Consider the following 15,480-nt stretch of genomic DNA (forward strand, 5'->3'; position numbering starts at 1 on the left):
TAACGTGGTTTCAGCTCTCATCAATACCGGCAATGGAATTGGGTCAGACCATCCCCAAAGAGCCACCAGGAGCTATTGGTTAGCACCCACCTTGTCTCCTGAGAGCGCAATTAAACCGTGACGCGACGTGCAGCTGGGGGTCTTGCTCAGTCTAGTCTCCATTCAGTCATTGGACCGTTGGAAAGGCTGACTAGGCCTGTGCAACTCTGCAAAACTCCACACTAGCAAACTCAGCTGATTGTCGCCACGACGTTGCTGCATTGCAAGTGGTTAGTATGATGTACTATGGTATCATGGGTAAGTTTTCAATTGTGTGTTTGTACCGTGCTCCACTTAGGCACGAGCCAACTCTTAGCTACGTGGCTTGAAGCGACCTTAACAGCTGTCTTAATCAGATTAAAAGAAAACGTTGTAGTAGTTTGAATTTCGGCTTTCGATTTACCACCGTCGAAATGGAGGGTTCGAATTCGTTAGCGATCTGCTTCTGTAAGGTGTTTAGTCCCTATTGTAGTTGCTACATACGCGATAATTAGGACGCGTTAACAGCAAGTTGGAATCAGAGGTGGAAGTACCTTTTCGTTAGTATGAATAGGCTAGGTAAGAATCGGTAAGAATCAGTATAGCGTTACCTTGGCAGTGGTCCACTGGTACTTGTCAAGGGGGTGAAAACTTTGGCCTGATACCGTAGTAGCTATTGAAAAACTACATCCAAATATTGCTGTCCATCCAAATTTCATCTATCATTGTGGCCTGCATTTTGAAGTCCCGACGGCATCATGTCGTTGGACTTGGAGAATCTGGAGCTTCTTTTGTGCTCAATTGAGTAAACGGCATAATCATGCAAGACCCTGAATGCTAGAGTCTCACGGCTGGCAAAACGCGCCCACAGCTCGACACGGAGAATTACGACATGCCAGGCCTTGCTGTATTCTATGCCTATTTGACAGTGCTTTGGGGCAGAGGTACGGAGGCTTTCCCAGAAAACAGGCGGCTAGCTCTCCTAGAGCCATGCATATAGCCATGGTGCTAGAAACAATCATGGCAGTGACGCTTTGCAATCCCGTATATTTCATCCAGTAGCACAGTCACGCAGGCACGCCTGGTTGGCATTACTGTGATCAACTCGATATCGCCCCAGAGTACGGCTCTGTGCTATCTGTTGAACGTCTAATAGATAACCGGTGAAACATATGATCCCCCGGCTTTATCGCGAAGGCGAACACAGTTTGCACAGATGTTAAACTAACATTAGCTTACTGGCAACCACGTGGATTCCAAATCTATTCGCGCGGCCCGCTGTGGGGCCTTGGACGCCCTTTGCATGCCCTCCATCGCCTCCGCATTGCGGCCGTCCCACCTCGGAAAGGCAACGTCGCCCAGAGCTATCGGCGAGGTCAACAACTTCCTTGAAGTACGTGGGTTCACTAAACCTTCCTCAATGCAATTGCGAAGTGATTCTGGACGTTTAATCCCCATCTTTTTTCTGCTCTTACCCACGTGGTCTCCAATAGGCTAGGATGGAAGACTCGTTGTCCAAAAGAGCTGCTGCTGTTGTCCCGGAGCTCGATCGGCCCTGGCGTTTTGCTTCCAAGGCGACCTATGATCCGGACAACAACCCATCCGGCTTGATTAGTTTTGGACTTGCCGAGAACGTGAGTTGCCCGCCTATGATGGAACTTCATATATTTTAATAACACCCAGCCTTTTCAGACTCTCGTCAGTTGGGAACTAGAACAATTTGCAAACCAAAATGTCAGCACCTCCCGGAAATCGCACTGACACCTTGAATACCCCCTTCTTACGCCTTCAAGGTTACTTTCCCACTCGAAATTTTCAGCTACGGCTACAGCACAGCCGGCGGCCAGCGCTTCCCCAAAGCGCTTGCCCAGCACCTCAATGAGTGCTTCAACCCATACCGGCCACTCGATGGTAGCGAGATCCAGATCACCGATGCTGCGACTTCGCTCCATGATATTCTGGGCTGGGCTGTAGGAGATCCAGGTGACGGTATACTAACGTCGAGACCTGTCTACGGGCGCTTCGAACTCGACTTTGGCAACAAAGCGCAGTTGCAGATGGTGTACGCTGACACAGAGGCCGAGACTTGTTTCGATGTCAGTGTGGTGAGCAAGTTCGAGGAAGCTCTGGTACGATCCAATGCCGCAGGAGTCAATATCAGAGCTCTTCTCATCGTCAACCCACATAATCCCCTCGGGAGGTGCTACCCGAGGGACACGATTTTGGAGCTCATGAAGTTCTGCCATAGGCATCGAATCCATTTCATCAGCGATGAGGTGTACGGATGCACCGTCTTCACTGAGGATGGGCTCGTGGGTTTTACATCAGCTTTATCCGTCGACCCGGCTGGCATCATCAATGAAGAGCTTTGTCACGTCACATACGGGTTGGCCAAGGACTTCGCGGCGCCAGGGCTGCGCATTGGTGCTATCATCACCAGGAGCAAGTCGCTTCATAAGGCGGTTACGAGCGTCATGAGGTTTTCAAACCCCTCCGGTGCCTCTCTAGCCATTGTGTCGGCAATGCTGCAAGATAGGCAGTGGTGCCGCAGCTTTCTGGCGACCTCACGGGAGAGGATAAGCGAGGCGTATAAACATGTTACCAAAGGGCTTCGAGAGATAGGTATTAACTTCCTGCCAGCCAACGCGGGGTTCTTCATTTACATTGATTTATCGCCGTATCTGAAACTGGACGCTGAAGACCCTGAATTTGAAGTCGCCCAGAGACTGCTTGATCAAGGCGTCTTTCTTCATCCGAAGGAAGAACATGGGAAGGCCGGCTGGTTCAGAGTGGTGTATACGCAAGATCCCCGCAACGTTACGGAGGGGTTGAGAAGGTTCGTCCCATGGAAGCCCTGGTTTCGACGTCTTTACTGACAATACGCCTAGAATCAAATCAGCTCTTGGGCTATAACATCCTAAGAGGCGCCAGGGTTTCTGACGGGTTATTTGTCCCGGCACAAATTGCAGAAAGGATCTTGGCCATGGTTTGGGGCAACACACACACTGCGTAGAACTCATCCATATTCACTCTGTTCGATCTCAGCCTGGGCGGACAAATACCGAGTTCGCTTGGCACATAAAACAATCATCTTAAATATAATGGGCCGTACCTGTTCCGAGTAGGTGGACCTGAATCCGGTTTAGTGGATAATTCAGTCTGCCGGATGACATTATGTGCAATGCCACAACGAGCACCGACGAAAATCCGAGAATCCATCATATGACAGAATAAGTGAAATAAGTTTGCCCCACGGGGGGGAATATTACACCGATTTCGTGAAAATGACGAACGAAACTTTACTCGATCAACAGAAGAGGCCGTTGTCTCCCGGTCTTCGGATAGCTGAGTATGGAAATCATGGCTATGATCAAGTTGAGCCTACTCACGTCGGGCTTTTGTCCATTGTGCGTGACTGGACATGTTCGAGTGGACCCAATAGAGCAAAAAGCATGACGATGCCTAGGCTATCATACGCTGAGATGGGAAGATTTCACGCAGTGTATGCACTCAGCATTGTGTTTACATAGACTCCATTGGAGCGGGAAAGGCTTTCTTCTGACGCTACATTATGACCGCATCATTTGATAGCGCGAAGTTACCTGTTAGGTCCTATCCGACGAAAATATGAGGGACCCACCATGCCGGTTTGATGTGAGATGTGGTGGGCGGAAGCGAAAGCCATTAACCTGGTGCACCATTCAAACCAAGCAAGCGGATGACTGCAACTGCGAAGATGAAGCTGCCTGCGCACCGGTAGTCAATGCGAAGATATGATGTAGTTGAATTGTGGAGCAGAAGGATGACCAAGCACGGTGAGGTCTTGGTAGTTCGCGGGTTGCGACAGTTCATCGTTTACCCAGCGTGCCTAGTAATAAAACAAATTAGACTCTGTCAGGAATACTACATGCCATCCCGTCTGGGCGATCGATCCTTCCCTCAACTACGCGCGAGGTTGGAGATCGGACCGTAACCCAAACAGGGGAAGTCTCAAAACTACCGTGCAACCCCTGTCGAAAGGTTTGATCCAAGGACAACGAGTGTGACCCTAGACGGGATATCCTTGGCAGGTTTCTGAATGAACGGTTGGATGAGGTCTGTCTAAGGACCATCATATTGGATCATTCCATCCTGTCTCTATTTGGTGGAGTCATATTTGGATGGTTATTCGGGACCGACTAGTTGAACAATTTTCTCATATAGAAAATACCAGGAGGGAGGTCATATGGACAAACTCTACTCCCTTCAATTGGTTGAACAATTCATAATCGTTTCAAGTTGGCTGGTCTTATCAAATACACACATCGCAGTGGACGCGAGGACATACCAGAGACAGACCTGGGGTGCCAATCAATCTCGGCGCTTCTTACCGACGAGAGGGCCATGCATCCCGGCCGTCTAACACTCACGAAGCCATACATCTCTCCACAATGCGCATATCATTGCCTTCTGCATCTAACCATCATCCAAGCTTCGTCCCGTGAAGCTCTAACAAGTATGATCTACATTGGGACAGGGGCTGGATGCCGACAACCTATGCCAGCCACATGTCTCTGATCTCTAACCGACATTTGTTCGTCAGACGATACGAGCAGCTCTGAGAGCTGGGGGAGATGCCATCTTCGAGACACAGGTATTTAGATGCCTGTCTCGCCGCCCATTAGTTGATGTACCCAAATAATCAAGTCCTTCATTTACGAGTAGATCTCGGTCGTTTCTTATTCAAGCAGTTCTGCGGACTTATTCTATTCTCGTACATACCTTTATTCTTCCAATCAATCACTCCAACCGCTAGCCGGTCTTTTCAATCTTTCCACTAAACGACCAATCTATCTCTTCCCTAAACCAAACCCAGACCAACCGCCAGCATGCAGACCAAGACCCTCCTCCTCGCCCTCTTCACCGCGGCCACCACCTCAGCCGCAACCATCAAATTCTTACCACGCCAGGACAATAGTACCGCCAGCGCCGACACCACAGCTGATGCCGCGGCCGGTGGAGCCGACTTCGGCAACTGCGTTCCCACCATGGACTTTCAGCTCGGCCGTGAAGGGCGCAAGGCCGACGAGGGTACCTTCTTGCCTACCGACCCGCTTGTCGCCGAGGGCCAGCAGGATGCCCTCAACCCCAACATCATCACCAACCGCATCTGCGACCAGTTGACCAACGTGTGCGAGGCGAATGATGCGGCTGTGTCACTGTGCGAGGACGCGCAGGCTCAGATTGAAGCGCTGGGCACGAAGGATGCGAGCACGGCTGATGCTTTCAATTCTGCTTTGGGTTTCTAAGGTGCTGGGGACTGCGCGGCTTTTAATGACGCATTGGTCACTTGAACTGTGATGGGAATCAAGGAAGGTGTTGAATACTGGGGTCACACTACAAGGCGCCGGGTTTGTGAGATGGCATAGGGTTGAAGGACAATACCAGATAATTCATTTACGAGAGTCCCATTTCAAACAATACCTTCATGCAATTCAATATTGGATCATGACAGGGGCAATACCAGTGAATCACTCGCAATGATCCAAAACTCTCGGTTATCTCTACCTCGGTTCGAACGATAGGAAGTATGTTTTTAACGAAACGTAATGAGACAAACATAAACACGTAGTAAGTCTGCGCGCAAACACATAATTACCCACAATATTTATAAGTTGATCTACGTTGTTACATAAGAATCGTGGGCTGTTAGTTGATATATGAAGAGTGGCCGGGGAACATTCACTTATGCAGTTTTCAAATATACATCAAGTTACATATCTGAGACACAAGTAGCACAAACCTCAGGTGCGAGTAGAAGGATTTAGGTAACGACCCAACGCTTCTCACCGTGGTATCTTTCTTTCCTCAACTTTCGCTGTTCGCGTCATTCTGGTAAAATGTCTGGAATACAGACTCCGGAATGAAATTTCCTTGATAAGAGTATCCACGTTCCAGTGCAGTCGAACGACCCAACCGCAAAATAGACAAAGGGTGAGAATACACGAACAGAAGAATACTTGATCTATACCAGCTAAGGGATTTTGGCTTAATAAAACAACTTGTGAATGCACGTTGGTTCCTTGGCAGGCTGAGCTCGTCATATGCCCTGTGAAGGTCAACCCTCGCAGACTCACTACAACCAGGTGACTTACAGCTGGAACACCTGCCATGGCAGTGTCAGATGGGAAGCCAATCATAACCCTTGTAGGAGCCCCGCCAAGCGTGGACGACTCAGTCGCGCTCCCTCAAACCTAAGTTGTCATCTTCTTTCCTTCGCTCCTTAGAGTAGAATCTTCGTCGATAGCACCTAATCGAGGTCTCTACCAATGCGATGCAACCCAGGTCGTGACATGCCCAAGGTGGCAAAAGCTAAGCATTCCAGAAATGATACCATTACGTTAGTCTCACATAATGAGAAGTATTGAGAGGTGGGAGATCCTGCCTCCCTTGAAATTCACTGGGCCTTTTCCTCCCGGCTTTCTTCCATGCCCCTGTTAGCATGCAGAAATTAAATCTGGCTCCAAGCTACACGATTCGACAAATGTAACAGTAAGTGGGCCCATGTGTCTTGTTTTGACCTTAAATAACGTCGCTTGAGACGATACTAGTATCGCTAGTGCCAACAAGAGATGATTATTCATCAGTAGAGCTAGAAGACCCGATGAACAGTGATACCATTGCTAATATATGCGTGAAGTTAAGAGAATTCCTGAAACAGGAAAGAGAAACGCCAACCAATCCTCTTATGGTACTGCAGGCTGGTAGCTTTGTACTTGTTCTATCTTGGCTCACGAGCGCTGTGTAACTTTGCTGTGATTAGTTCACTGGAAGATGTCGAGACTGCTCTGTGTTCCCATAGGGCTTGAGATATAGTTCTATAATTTACAAAATAGGTCTGCCAGTACGCTATGTGTTGTTAGTTTCCTCGACGAATGTGGTGTATCATTAGAGCTACCGTGGCATTGAAAAGCAAGGTCTTCACCCGATTGTTGACGCAGTAGTAGAGCTTCCTTGCGAATCACTTTTAATAGTTTTCTCAGCTGCAATGCACAAGTAGGGTCACTGAATGGGCCCGACCAACCAAACGTCGTCTAACGTTGCAGCGCATACTCGTGTTCTTGCATACTATGCATCATGTCACCAAATCACCGCTTGATTGGATAGGAGCAGCTAACATAAGTACGTATGATTGATACAACCAGCACTAGACGACGGCAGTCTCGATATAGAAGTGCCGCATTGAGTCGGACATAGAAATGCAACTACGGCCCCGCTCCATTTCTTGTTAACTCATTTCCCGTCTGGTTCAGCATCTGCATAAACTTTGGCAATGGCCATTACAATGGAGCATTCTATTCCAGTCGGCCTCTCGTTGTGCCTGGTTTACCTCCTTACCAAGCTCATCCGCTTCTCCCTATTATCCCTGCGTCCGAAACACTACCCTCCTGGTCCACTCGCCCTGCCCTTCATCGGCAACCTTCACCTTTTTGCCAACACCAAGCCCTTCGTGCAATTCACAGCTTTACGGCAAAAATATGGCGACATCGTTGGACTGAAGACTGGCCCAGGTCATCTCGTCATCCTAAACAGTGCCGCTCTCGTCCGGGAACTCTTAGAAAAGCGCGGTACGATTTACTCGGGGAGACCATTCCCGTACTTGCATAGGGAATACACAAATGGTGCACATCACATTCTCTTCATGCCCTATGATGGCTATTTGCGCCAATGGAAAACAGCTGTGCGGTATTTGCTTAGCCAAGCTGGTGCTGAGCGAATACTCCCCATCCAAGATGCCGCCTCAGTGACCTTGATGCAAAATTTGGCATCCAAGCCGGACCATTTTATGAATCATTTTCGCACATGGAGTCTCACTACTCCCTTTATCGCTATATGCGGCAGTTCTGCATTGCGAAAGGAACCAGGTTTGATCAAATCGTTCTTTGAAAACCAGGAAGACTGGCTCAAATTGCTTACCCCTGGCGTTGGTTCGCTCGTGGACATCTTCCCGATTCTGAGTTACGTTCCTGAGTTTCTGGCCGATTGGAAACGCAACACCCGATTGGTACATAACAACCAGCAGGACTTCTACTACATGATGCTTGAATTTGCCAAACAGGAACGAGCGAGGTCGAAGAATAGTAACGAAAATGTCAAACAACATGAGTCTCTGCTGGTCAAAATTCTCCGCGAACAGGAAGAAGGCGAGCAACAATTTGACGATGATCAGCTTGCCTACCTTGGAGGTGGCTTGCTGGAAGCTGCCGTAGATACGACTTTCGCCACTTTTATGACGCTCATAAAAGCCCTTGCTTCTCACCCCGAGGTCCTTAAAAATGTTCAATATGAAGTGGATGCCGTATGTGGCTCCGAAAGGCTACCAAAAGCCGACGACCTGAAGAAACTGCCTTACCTTAGAGCTTGCTTCTTCGAATCCCTGAGATGGAGACCCGCGACACCGACCACACTGCCGCATGTTCTCGACGCCGACGATACCATCGGTGGGTATCACTTAAAACAAGGCACAGTCTTGCTCCAAAACACATGGGCCATCACCCACGATCCCAAAGATTACGACCATCCCGAAGAATTCGACCCCAGTCGGTATCTAGACAACCCGTACGGAACGAAAAGACCTGCGGAGGCGTCACAGGCTGAAGGGCGGAAACAAGTATACGTTTTCGGCACTGGTCGGCGACAGTGTCCCGGAGATCTTTTTGGGGAGAATTCTGTCTTGATTGCAACGGCGAAGCTGGTGTGGGTATTTCACATCGTTTCCAAAGGGGAGCTCGACAATAGTATTGAGAGTGGTTTCCATGGAGGTCTCACGTTCGCGTCTGAGGAGTTCAAGGTGGATTTTGTTCCGAGGAGTGTGAGAAGCGAGAAGGTACTTCTTGAAGATTACCAGAGACTGAATTACTTGCTGGAATGATGTTGATGCCTTGGTGGGCTTTTCAGTCGGACCGCACTAGCCTTCGACTTCAACAACTGTCTTTTCCGATTTACCGCTACTATAGCCAGTCGACGGACGACGGATGGGGTTGGAACTTCAAGGACATTGCCACTTAATTGCCAGTTTGTGATAACATATGGGCACCCACCTTACCACACAACTTTTGCCTGTAGGGTAGACATCATTCGCTTTTCTGTAATTCAAGCCCTTATGGCCGGCCACCTTCACTCATTTGGACTTGGAGAAAATCAGAAACACATTCAATCCTATTCTTCGTTAATAAGCCCGATATTTTGCGACGCGGAGGTAATGAAAGTAGGAAAGTTTGAAACGGAAAAGGGGAACACAAAGATTCTCTATCCTAGCCAAGTGCGTACAATATAGTTGAAAAAAACCCACATCCAGTTATTCTAGCCTCGAGGTCATGTTGATCCAAAGTAGGCCCTGGAAATCCTATAACATTAACTATACCATATTTCGAAGCAATCACACCCTCCATCTGATGTGTTGAAGGTGCTCAAAGTGGGGATCGCTGTATCGTAGCACGGCTTTCCGTCGAGTCGATCATAAGTCTCCTGAATACACTTCTAGTTGGAATACCCTCTCTTAACGTTGCCACTGTCAGAGAACAGAATGCCATAGGCACCGGTGGGACACCGGTGGGGCTCTGGTGTAGGAATGTGCGAGTCATGACACGATATGGAAGTCTTGGTTTGCGGAACAATCGGGGAAACTAGTGCTCCGCGGCTCCGACGTCGGGTTCTAGCTATCTATGTAAGGGGCGGAGGCCCGGGAAGAAGATAGAGGGAGAGTAGAGATCAATGCATCACCGTGGGCACCCCTACCTGAGACCGCCAGTGACCACCCGGTATTACGTAGGAGGGACGCCCGTTACTCCCCATCACTCTGTACTATTGCCTTCGGCCTAGCCGTACCCTGACAGCCACCGTGACTTGATGGGGAAAGCAGAAGTGCTCGCCTCTGCCGACAAACAGTTGAGTCGAGTGTTGAATACCTTGGGACATGCACAACCCATCTAACTTGGCCCTGTGTTATAGATCATGATACAGAAGCGGAAGCAAGCTTCCAGTTCCTGCTGGTCAGGATTAGAAGCATTCTCTAGCTGGAAAGCTTCTTACTCCAGCAATACAATGACGTGATGTGCAAAACTTCCCGTAAAACAGTGCAAGAACAAGCTCGATCAACTTTTACAATCTCATTCGACAGGTACAGCGCTCCTCCTTGGTATCATGGAGCTTACCGCTAAAGTCTTGTATTAGGCTGTCGATACGAATTACATTTGTTATTGAAAGATGTCAAAACGCTTACTTGGGGTACCTCAAGTGTGTACAAAGGCATGCGTGATCTTCTGGCGATTTAAATATAGCATACGGGATTCTACTATACGGGGTATATGTTGGAGCACACAGAGAGGTGTTTAGGCTAGCGCTGGTAGGCTGAAGCCAAGCGGTAGTAACTATGCACGAACCATCTCTGACACTATATGTTCAGGATAACCGACAGTCACTCGGATTGCACATATCCAAATTCGCTACATCTCTCACTCAGTGTCCCTTCAGCAGGTAAGTAACTTACACGAAACAACTATCACAGCTGCCACCTCCGAAACCAAGCAAATCAAACTAAAGCACCTACCTTGGCGATTAATCAGTCTACAGCGCACGAGGTGGAGGGCGCACATGTTTGCACTTCAGGAAGTGGGGGTCCTGCCGCCTGCAGCCTTGTTGGCATTCACACCTTCTCAATCTTCAATGTAGTTCCGGACTGCTAGATCATCATAGTCTCACACTCTTCGGCTACCGACAATTCAGCTGACTCTCTCCGTCGCTAGCTTCTCCATCATGGCACAACCAAGCGCACAAAGCGGGCTGCCCGACGATAAGACAAGCGACGAACATGCTGTCAAACCCAACACATCGGTCCGCGAGGCAGCTGCTAGGATACATAATCGCAAGATCAGTAGAGAGGGTCACAAGCTCGCCCAGTACATCCGGGACCTGTATGCTTCAGGTGCAAGGATGTGGACCAAAGACATGATTCGCGACATTGAAGCAGAGCTGGAGAAGGAACCGAGGGCTCATGCCATCATGGTCCGAAGCAGTATGTCTGCACGTGTGGGGATAGTTAGTCCGATTTACTATCCACTCGGTACTAACGACTCTCATGTTGCAGTGAATGGAGTGTTTAGGCGCAAGCGATTGCCTCAGGATGGAATCGATCCAAGGATGCCTCATCAAGGAGAATTGTAAGTACCAAGTTTTTTTGGGACAAAAACATACGGCGTTTTTCTTTTTTTTCCCATTCATTATACTATACTATGCAAGCCTGCGGCTTATGGAGAGTGTGACCTAATAGGTCTTCATTCTACCAAAGACAGTCCTTAAACCCTAAACTCCTTTCTAGGAAGCTATAAGATATTCACCTTTTAGGAATAGCTCTTTACTCTTATATCGTTATATAATCCTAAATTCTAGGTTTTCTTATCTTTCAAATTCATAAGTTACCTGCGCTGTAGGTGACTACTGTTCCAGATACCACTCTCTATGAGAAAATTCCCGTACTATCTAACATGCGGCCTTTCTACCATACACCCGTTCTGTTTCTGTTGGACCTTCAAAGCAATTAGATCAAAAAGTGCCAGCTTATGAGGATATATGACCTCCACCCATCATACCATTCAATGCAGTCATTGTTCACTTCTAAGTATTTAAGGTCCTTCTGGCCCTTCTGGCCACTGTTAAATCCCCAGAGGAATCTTCAGAGATCATCACAATCCAATGCAAGACCATTGCCCTGCAGTCCAATAATTCTTCCGATTTCTCAAAGTCAAAGATGAAGCTAGAAATACAGCTAAACTAATTCAAATTAAATAGTTTCGTTTTGCCGCGTTTCATAATCTATCAGCAACTGGTCTACGACGCCGAGGAGATGGAATTAGATCTGGGCCCCGACGAAATCACCGAGTCTTGGCCTTCCGAATCCGTAGAACGAGCAATTGCCACTAGCGCTCTCACACTGGTACAACAGCATAAGGAGTCTCCTCGGCCATCGGATCATATCCAGCTGAAAATTGCGTGGGACGAGGCCCAGCGTAACTGGACCCAAAGTACGGCGTGCAACGAATTGATAGCCATCTTACGTGAAAGTGCATATGTCCCTAAAACCACCAAGAACATAGTATGCTTCGGGCTGGGGGACCTGGAAAGGGGGATGTCGGATTTCGGCTTGAACTTTGTGGCAACTTGTGACGGCCTGCCGCTCCGGAGATCCATGACCCAACACGCCGCAGCACTCACAATGGCTTCCGTTCTGGGCGAGCTTCTAGGCACTGGGCCTCTACCTATTCTGGCCCAAGACCCGGCCTACTCACCGGCGTCAAAGCAATTGCTGGCGGATGAGGGCATCAAGGTCGTGGGTGGCCGTGGCTCACTTGCCTTTACACATGTAGACGAGCAAACGGTTGTGTTCAGTTGTCATCCGAACATTGCTGTGAAGCAGGTGGTGGCCGATATTGCGAGGCCAGCGGCCATGATCTGGGATCGGGTGAAGCCAGAGACGGAGGAGAAAACGCAGTGGGAGGTTAAAGTAATGTGGGGAGAAGAGGTCTTATGCTCGTGAGTTGTGATCGGTGCCCTTCTCACTGTGATAACATGTTAATGTGCTGATACTGAGCATACAGACCATGGACGACGGATCAGGATTCGCCTCGCACCCGCAAACTGGTCGAGGATTACGATAAGTATGAGTTTCCTGCAGAGCGTGAGCGTTTTGGAGATTTGAATATCTACCTGCGCAGGGATTAAAGTGGTCGAGCATTGTCCTGGAGCTTGGGCTTGTAACAAGCGATATGATGCGCTATAGTATAAACTGTGGCAACGGATATAGTTGGGCAGAGTACATGTCTAGGTTTCATCCTGTCTTTCTGTTCTAAATCAGCAAACAGCGGCAAGTTTCCGGTGGCGCTTGGACTATGTATATGTGAGATTATTCCTATGTCAGCATCACGGATGTGTAAATGTAGATATCAAGGCGATGACCAGAGTATTGTTATCAGACTTCTAATGATACCAGAGATTCACCGACTCATCAATTCGTGTGATTCAGGGTTCCCTGGCGTCATTGAAGATCATACCACGCAACGTAGAAGTCAGTTGCTGATACACCAGAGGTTTCGTTCCAGAGATTCTAACGGGTGGCCGTTGCCAAGGGGTTGATGCACACGGTTTATTCATCATCATTCAACTGACTGTAAAAGCGGTAAAACGGAAAGAACAGTCGTTGGACGTCGAAGGCTGGTGCGGTCCGACAAAACAGTACTACAGCGTGATGTACCTCACCGGCCTCCTCGGCTCTTTGGGAAACAATGGAAATCGACTGCGACGGCACCCAAGACGGTCCCGCAGACTATGGCCGGTGCTGCTAATTCAAAGAGACCCGACACAGTCCGTCACCTCATTTAAAGATGTCGTAAGGATAAGTTCGTGGCATCAGTGACTTATGCGCGAAGATCCGTCCGTATGCTGTGTTCGGGAACGCCGGTCCAAACCCGGGATGGCGAACTTTCGATCCGCGAGAACGTAAGCTTGAACCTTTGAGTGTAGCAGCTGTGGTCTGCAATAATAAACTGGTAAATACTTGTTCGAATTGGAAAGGATTAAGATCAATAGAGTATCGCTGATCATGGCTAGAAGTTTATGGCATTTCGGACGAAAAGAATGGTGATGATGGCGATAAGGCACTAGCGATGACTTGCTTTAGGGAGTACACGAACGGAGATAAAAGGCATGATAAGAATGATATCCTGTACATCGTGTTTCCAGGACAGGTGTGTTTCCGGGTGCGGATGGAGAGAATTGGGCTGCTGAGAGCTTTGAGGAGTTTCAGGGTAGTATTCAGGGGTCAGGGGATGCATTTCTTCGGCGGGCTCCTTGTTGGCAATGCTAAGAAGAATATGGGGAAGTCTGTCACAAAGAGAGTGAAAAAAACGATATCGATCCATTGGACTTTTCAGTTCGATTTTTATTCATCTTCGAGTCTGCTAGATGAACTTTTTGGTCTGAAAATAAAGAAGAAACAAGAGTATAGGATTTCAGACGACCGAGTCAAGGACTACGTGGTGCTGGCAGAAATCCCATCGCGAGTAATTTGTCCAATATCCTACATCTCGGTCCATAGTAAAGCTTCCAAATCGTTCGTACAATTCCCCAAAAGCGATGTCGGCAAGCTCATCTCGTTCCTGGAAGCTGCCTGGTCAAAACTAGTCCATCATTGTCTCCACAGCCATGTCATCTTCGTCCCTCTTGTGGCACACTTGGGTCAGAAAATGTTTTGAATCCTTGTAAATCTGTAAAATTTCACCCACAAGCAGATTTTTGTTATTAGCCGGCTTTGCCCGCATCCTATTGTTCAGGTCGAACGCAACTCTCGCCAACTCGGCCAAATCATCTGATGATGACTGGAGAAAGAAGGCTGCTGACCCATGATGCTGAGAGTTACGTCAACGATCCTAAAATCTCATTGGCCTTCTTCACTAAATACTTGGATATCAGATGGTTCTGCATGGTCTGTCATCCTCCGTCTTGGAGAGACGAAGAGTGAAAGAATACCCCAGCCTCGGTACTAAATCCCAATTACAAAACAGTTTTATAAGTCTTCTTGACGATTTCTGCCACAAACAGAGACCAAAGAATATGTGGGATATTGACAAGCTGGGATCCTGGGTGTTGCAGCGGGGAAAAGTCTCAGTCTCCCCTTTACTATTTTCTAAAATCAAGACGACGGAATTGAGATGACGAAGGAGCTGTCTATGGGCTGTTACTATATCTCTGGTCGGCTGGTGTAGTTGGTCACTTCGCTGGTAGATAAGTCCCGATTTGAGCCTCGCCCACTTGGGTCGGTGACGAGTCGCGGGTTCGAATCCCGCAGCTGACACACAAGGGGGTTTAGTCAACCCTTACGGCGCGCTGCCCACCTTGTTGACTTCGCCTACCTAGCGATAATAGGGAGATTGGTGCAGTTTAGGATTACGAGCATCCTAGCCAGTCGACCGTCAAGCACTACGTCGGCGGAATATAACTCGACAGCCGGTCCAGAATTCGAATCGTTAATCCGACCCCTTATCGGACCTCGCCTTTCCGATAACGCTCGTCGGCGAACCCGTCCCCTCACGATAGAAGGCGCGCAGCACGCCCTCTCGCCGCGATTCTTGCGAGCGTCTGACCACGTTACGGTCTATCCACTTGAGCGTATGGTTGAGATGTATACGCTCGACGAGAACCCCAATTAGCAGATACTACGACTTGTCGCGACAAAAAAAATAGTCGAGCATCTTCTGCACATCAGCAGCATCCCACCCCTGAGGACGAATTTAAGTGCCACATTACCACACTTATCGGTAGTTCAGGCAGGGGTTGTAGCACAGACTTAGGGAGGGACAGGAGGTTTAGTAGTCATTTGGCTACAAGTTTACCTGTATAACCGCCCGACGCGGCTTAAGGGCCCGCTATATC

At 48.6% G+C, this 15,480-nt stretch overlaps 4 protein-coding genes and 1 non-coding gene across 5 annotated transcripts; all 5 read left to right on the forward strand.

Annotated features, from left to right (window-relative positions):
* The first annotated feature begins 1,352 nt into the window (after positions 1 to 1,352).
* Positions 1,353 to 3,117, forward strand: BCR38DRAFT_182831 (1-aminocyclopropane-1-carboxylate synthase). Its single transcript, XM_040853948.1, has 4 exons — positions 1,353 to 1,652; positions 1,711 to 1,752; positions 1,812 to 2,854; positions 2,907 to 3,117. Exons 1-4 carry the CDS (start codon positions 1,518 to 1,520, stop codon positions 2,929 to 2,931), a joined length of 1,245 nt encoding a protein of 414 aa, XP_040717510.1. The 5' UTR covers positions 1,353 to 1,517; the 3' UTR covers positions 2,932 to 3,117.
* A 1,769-nt stretch (positions 3,118 to 4,886) lies between these two features.
* Positions 4,887 to 5,306, forward strand: BCR38DRAFT_457065 (uncharacterized protein; the record flags this gene model as incomplete). The annotated part of the gene is made up of 1 exon (XM_040861994.1): positions 4,887 to 5,306. One exon carries the CDS (start codon positions 4,887 to 4,889, stop codon positions 5,304 to 5,306), a length of 420 nt encoding a protein of 139 aa, XP_040717511.1.
* Positions 5,307 to 7,281: 1,975 nt separating this feature from the next.
* BCR38DRAFT_430616 (cytochrome P450) lies at positions 7,282 to 9,204 on the forward strand. The gene has a single exon (XM_040860047.1). The coding sequence runs from the start codon at positions 7,331 to 7,333 to the stop codon at positions 8,927 to 8,929; it is 1,599 nt and encodes a 532-aa protein (XP_040717512.1). The 5' UTR covers positions 7,282 to 7,330; the 3' UTR covers positions 8,930 to 9,204.
* A 2,827-nt stretch (positions 9,205 to 12,031) lies between these two features.
* On the forward strand, positions 12,032 to 12,765 carry BCR38DRAFT_296954 (uncharacterized protein; the record flags this gene model as incomplete). Its single annotated transcript, XM_040854505.1, has 2 exons — positions 12,032 to 12,585; positions 12,651 to 12,765. Coding segments are annotated over 2 exons (669 nt in total), but the record flags the coding sequence as incomplete, so codon positions are not given.
* A 2,034-nt stretch (positions 12,766 to 14,799) lies between these two features.
* Positions 14,800 to 14,902, forward strand: BCR38DRAFT_t154. Its single transcript has one exon. It is a non-coding gene; the product is annotated as a tRNA-Thr (tRNA).
* Positions 14,903 to 15,480: the final 578 nt, after the last annotated feature.

This window comes from Pseudomassariella vexata, assembly GCF_002105095.1.
Source record: "Pseudomassariella vexata strain CBS 129021 chromosome Unknown BCR38scaffold_5, whole genome shotgun sequence".
Lineage (NCBI taxonomy): Eukaryota > Fungi > Ascomycota > Sordariomycetes > Amphisphaeriales > Pseudomassariaceae > Pseudomassariella > Pseudomassariella vexata.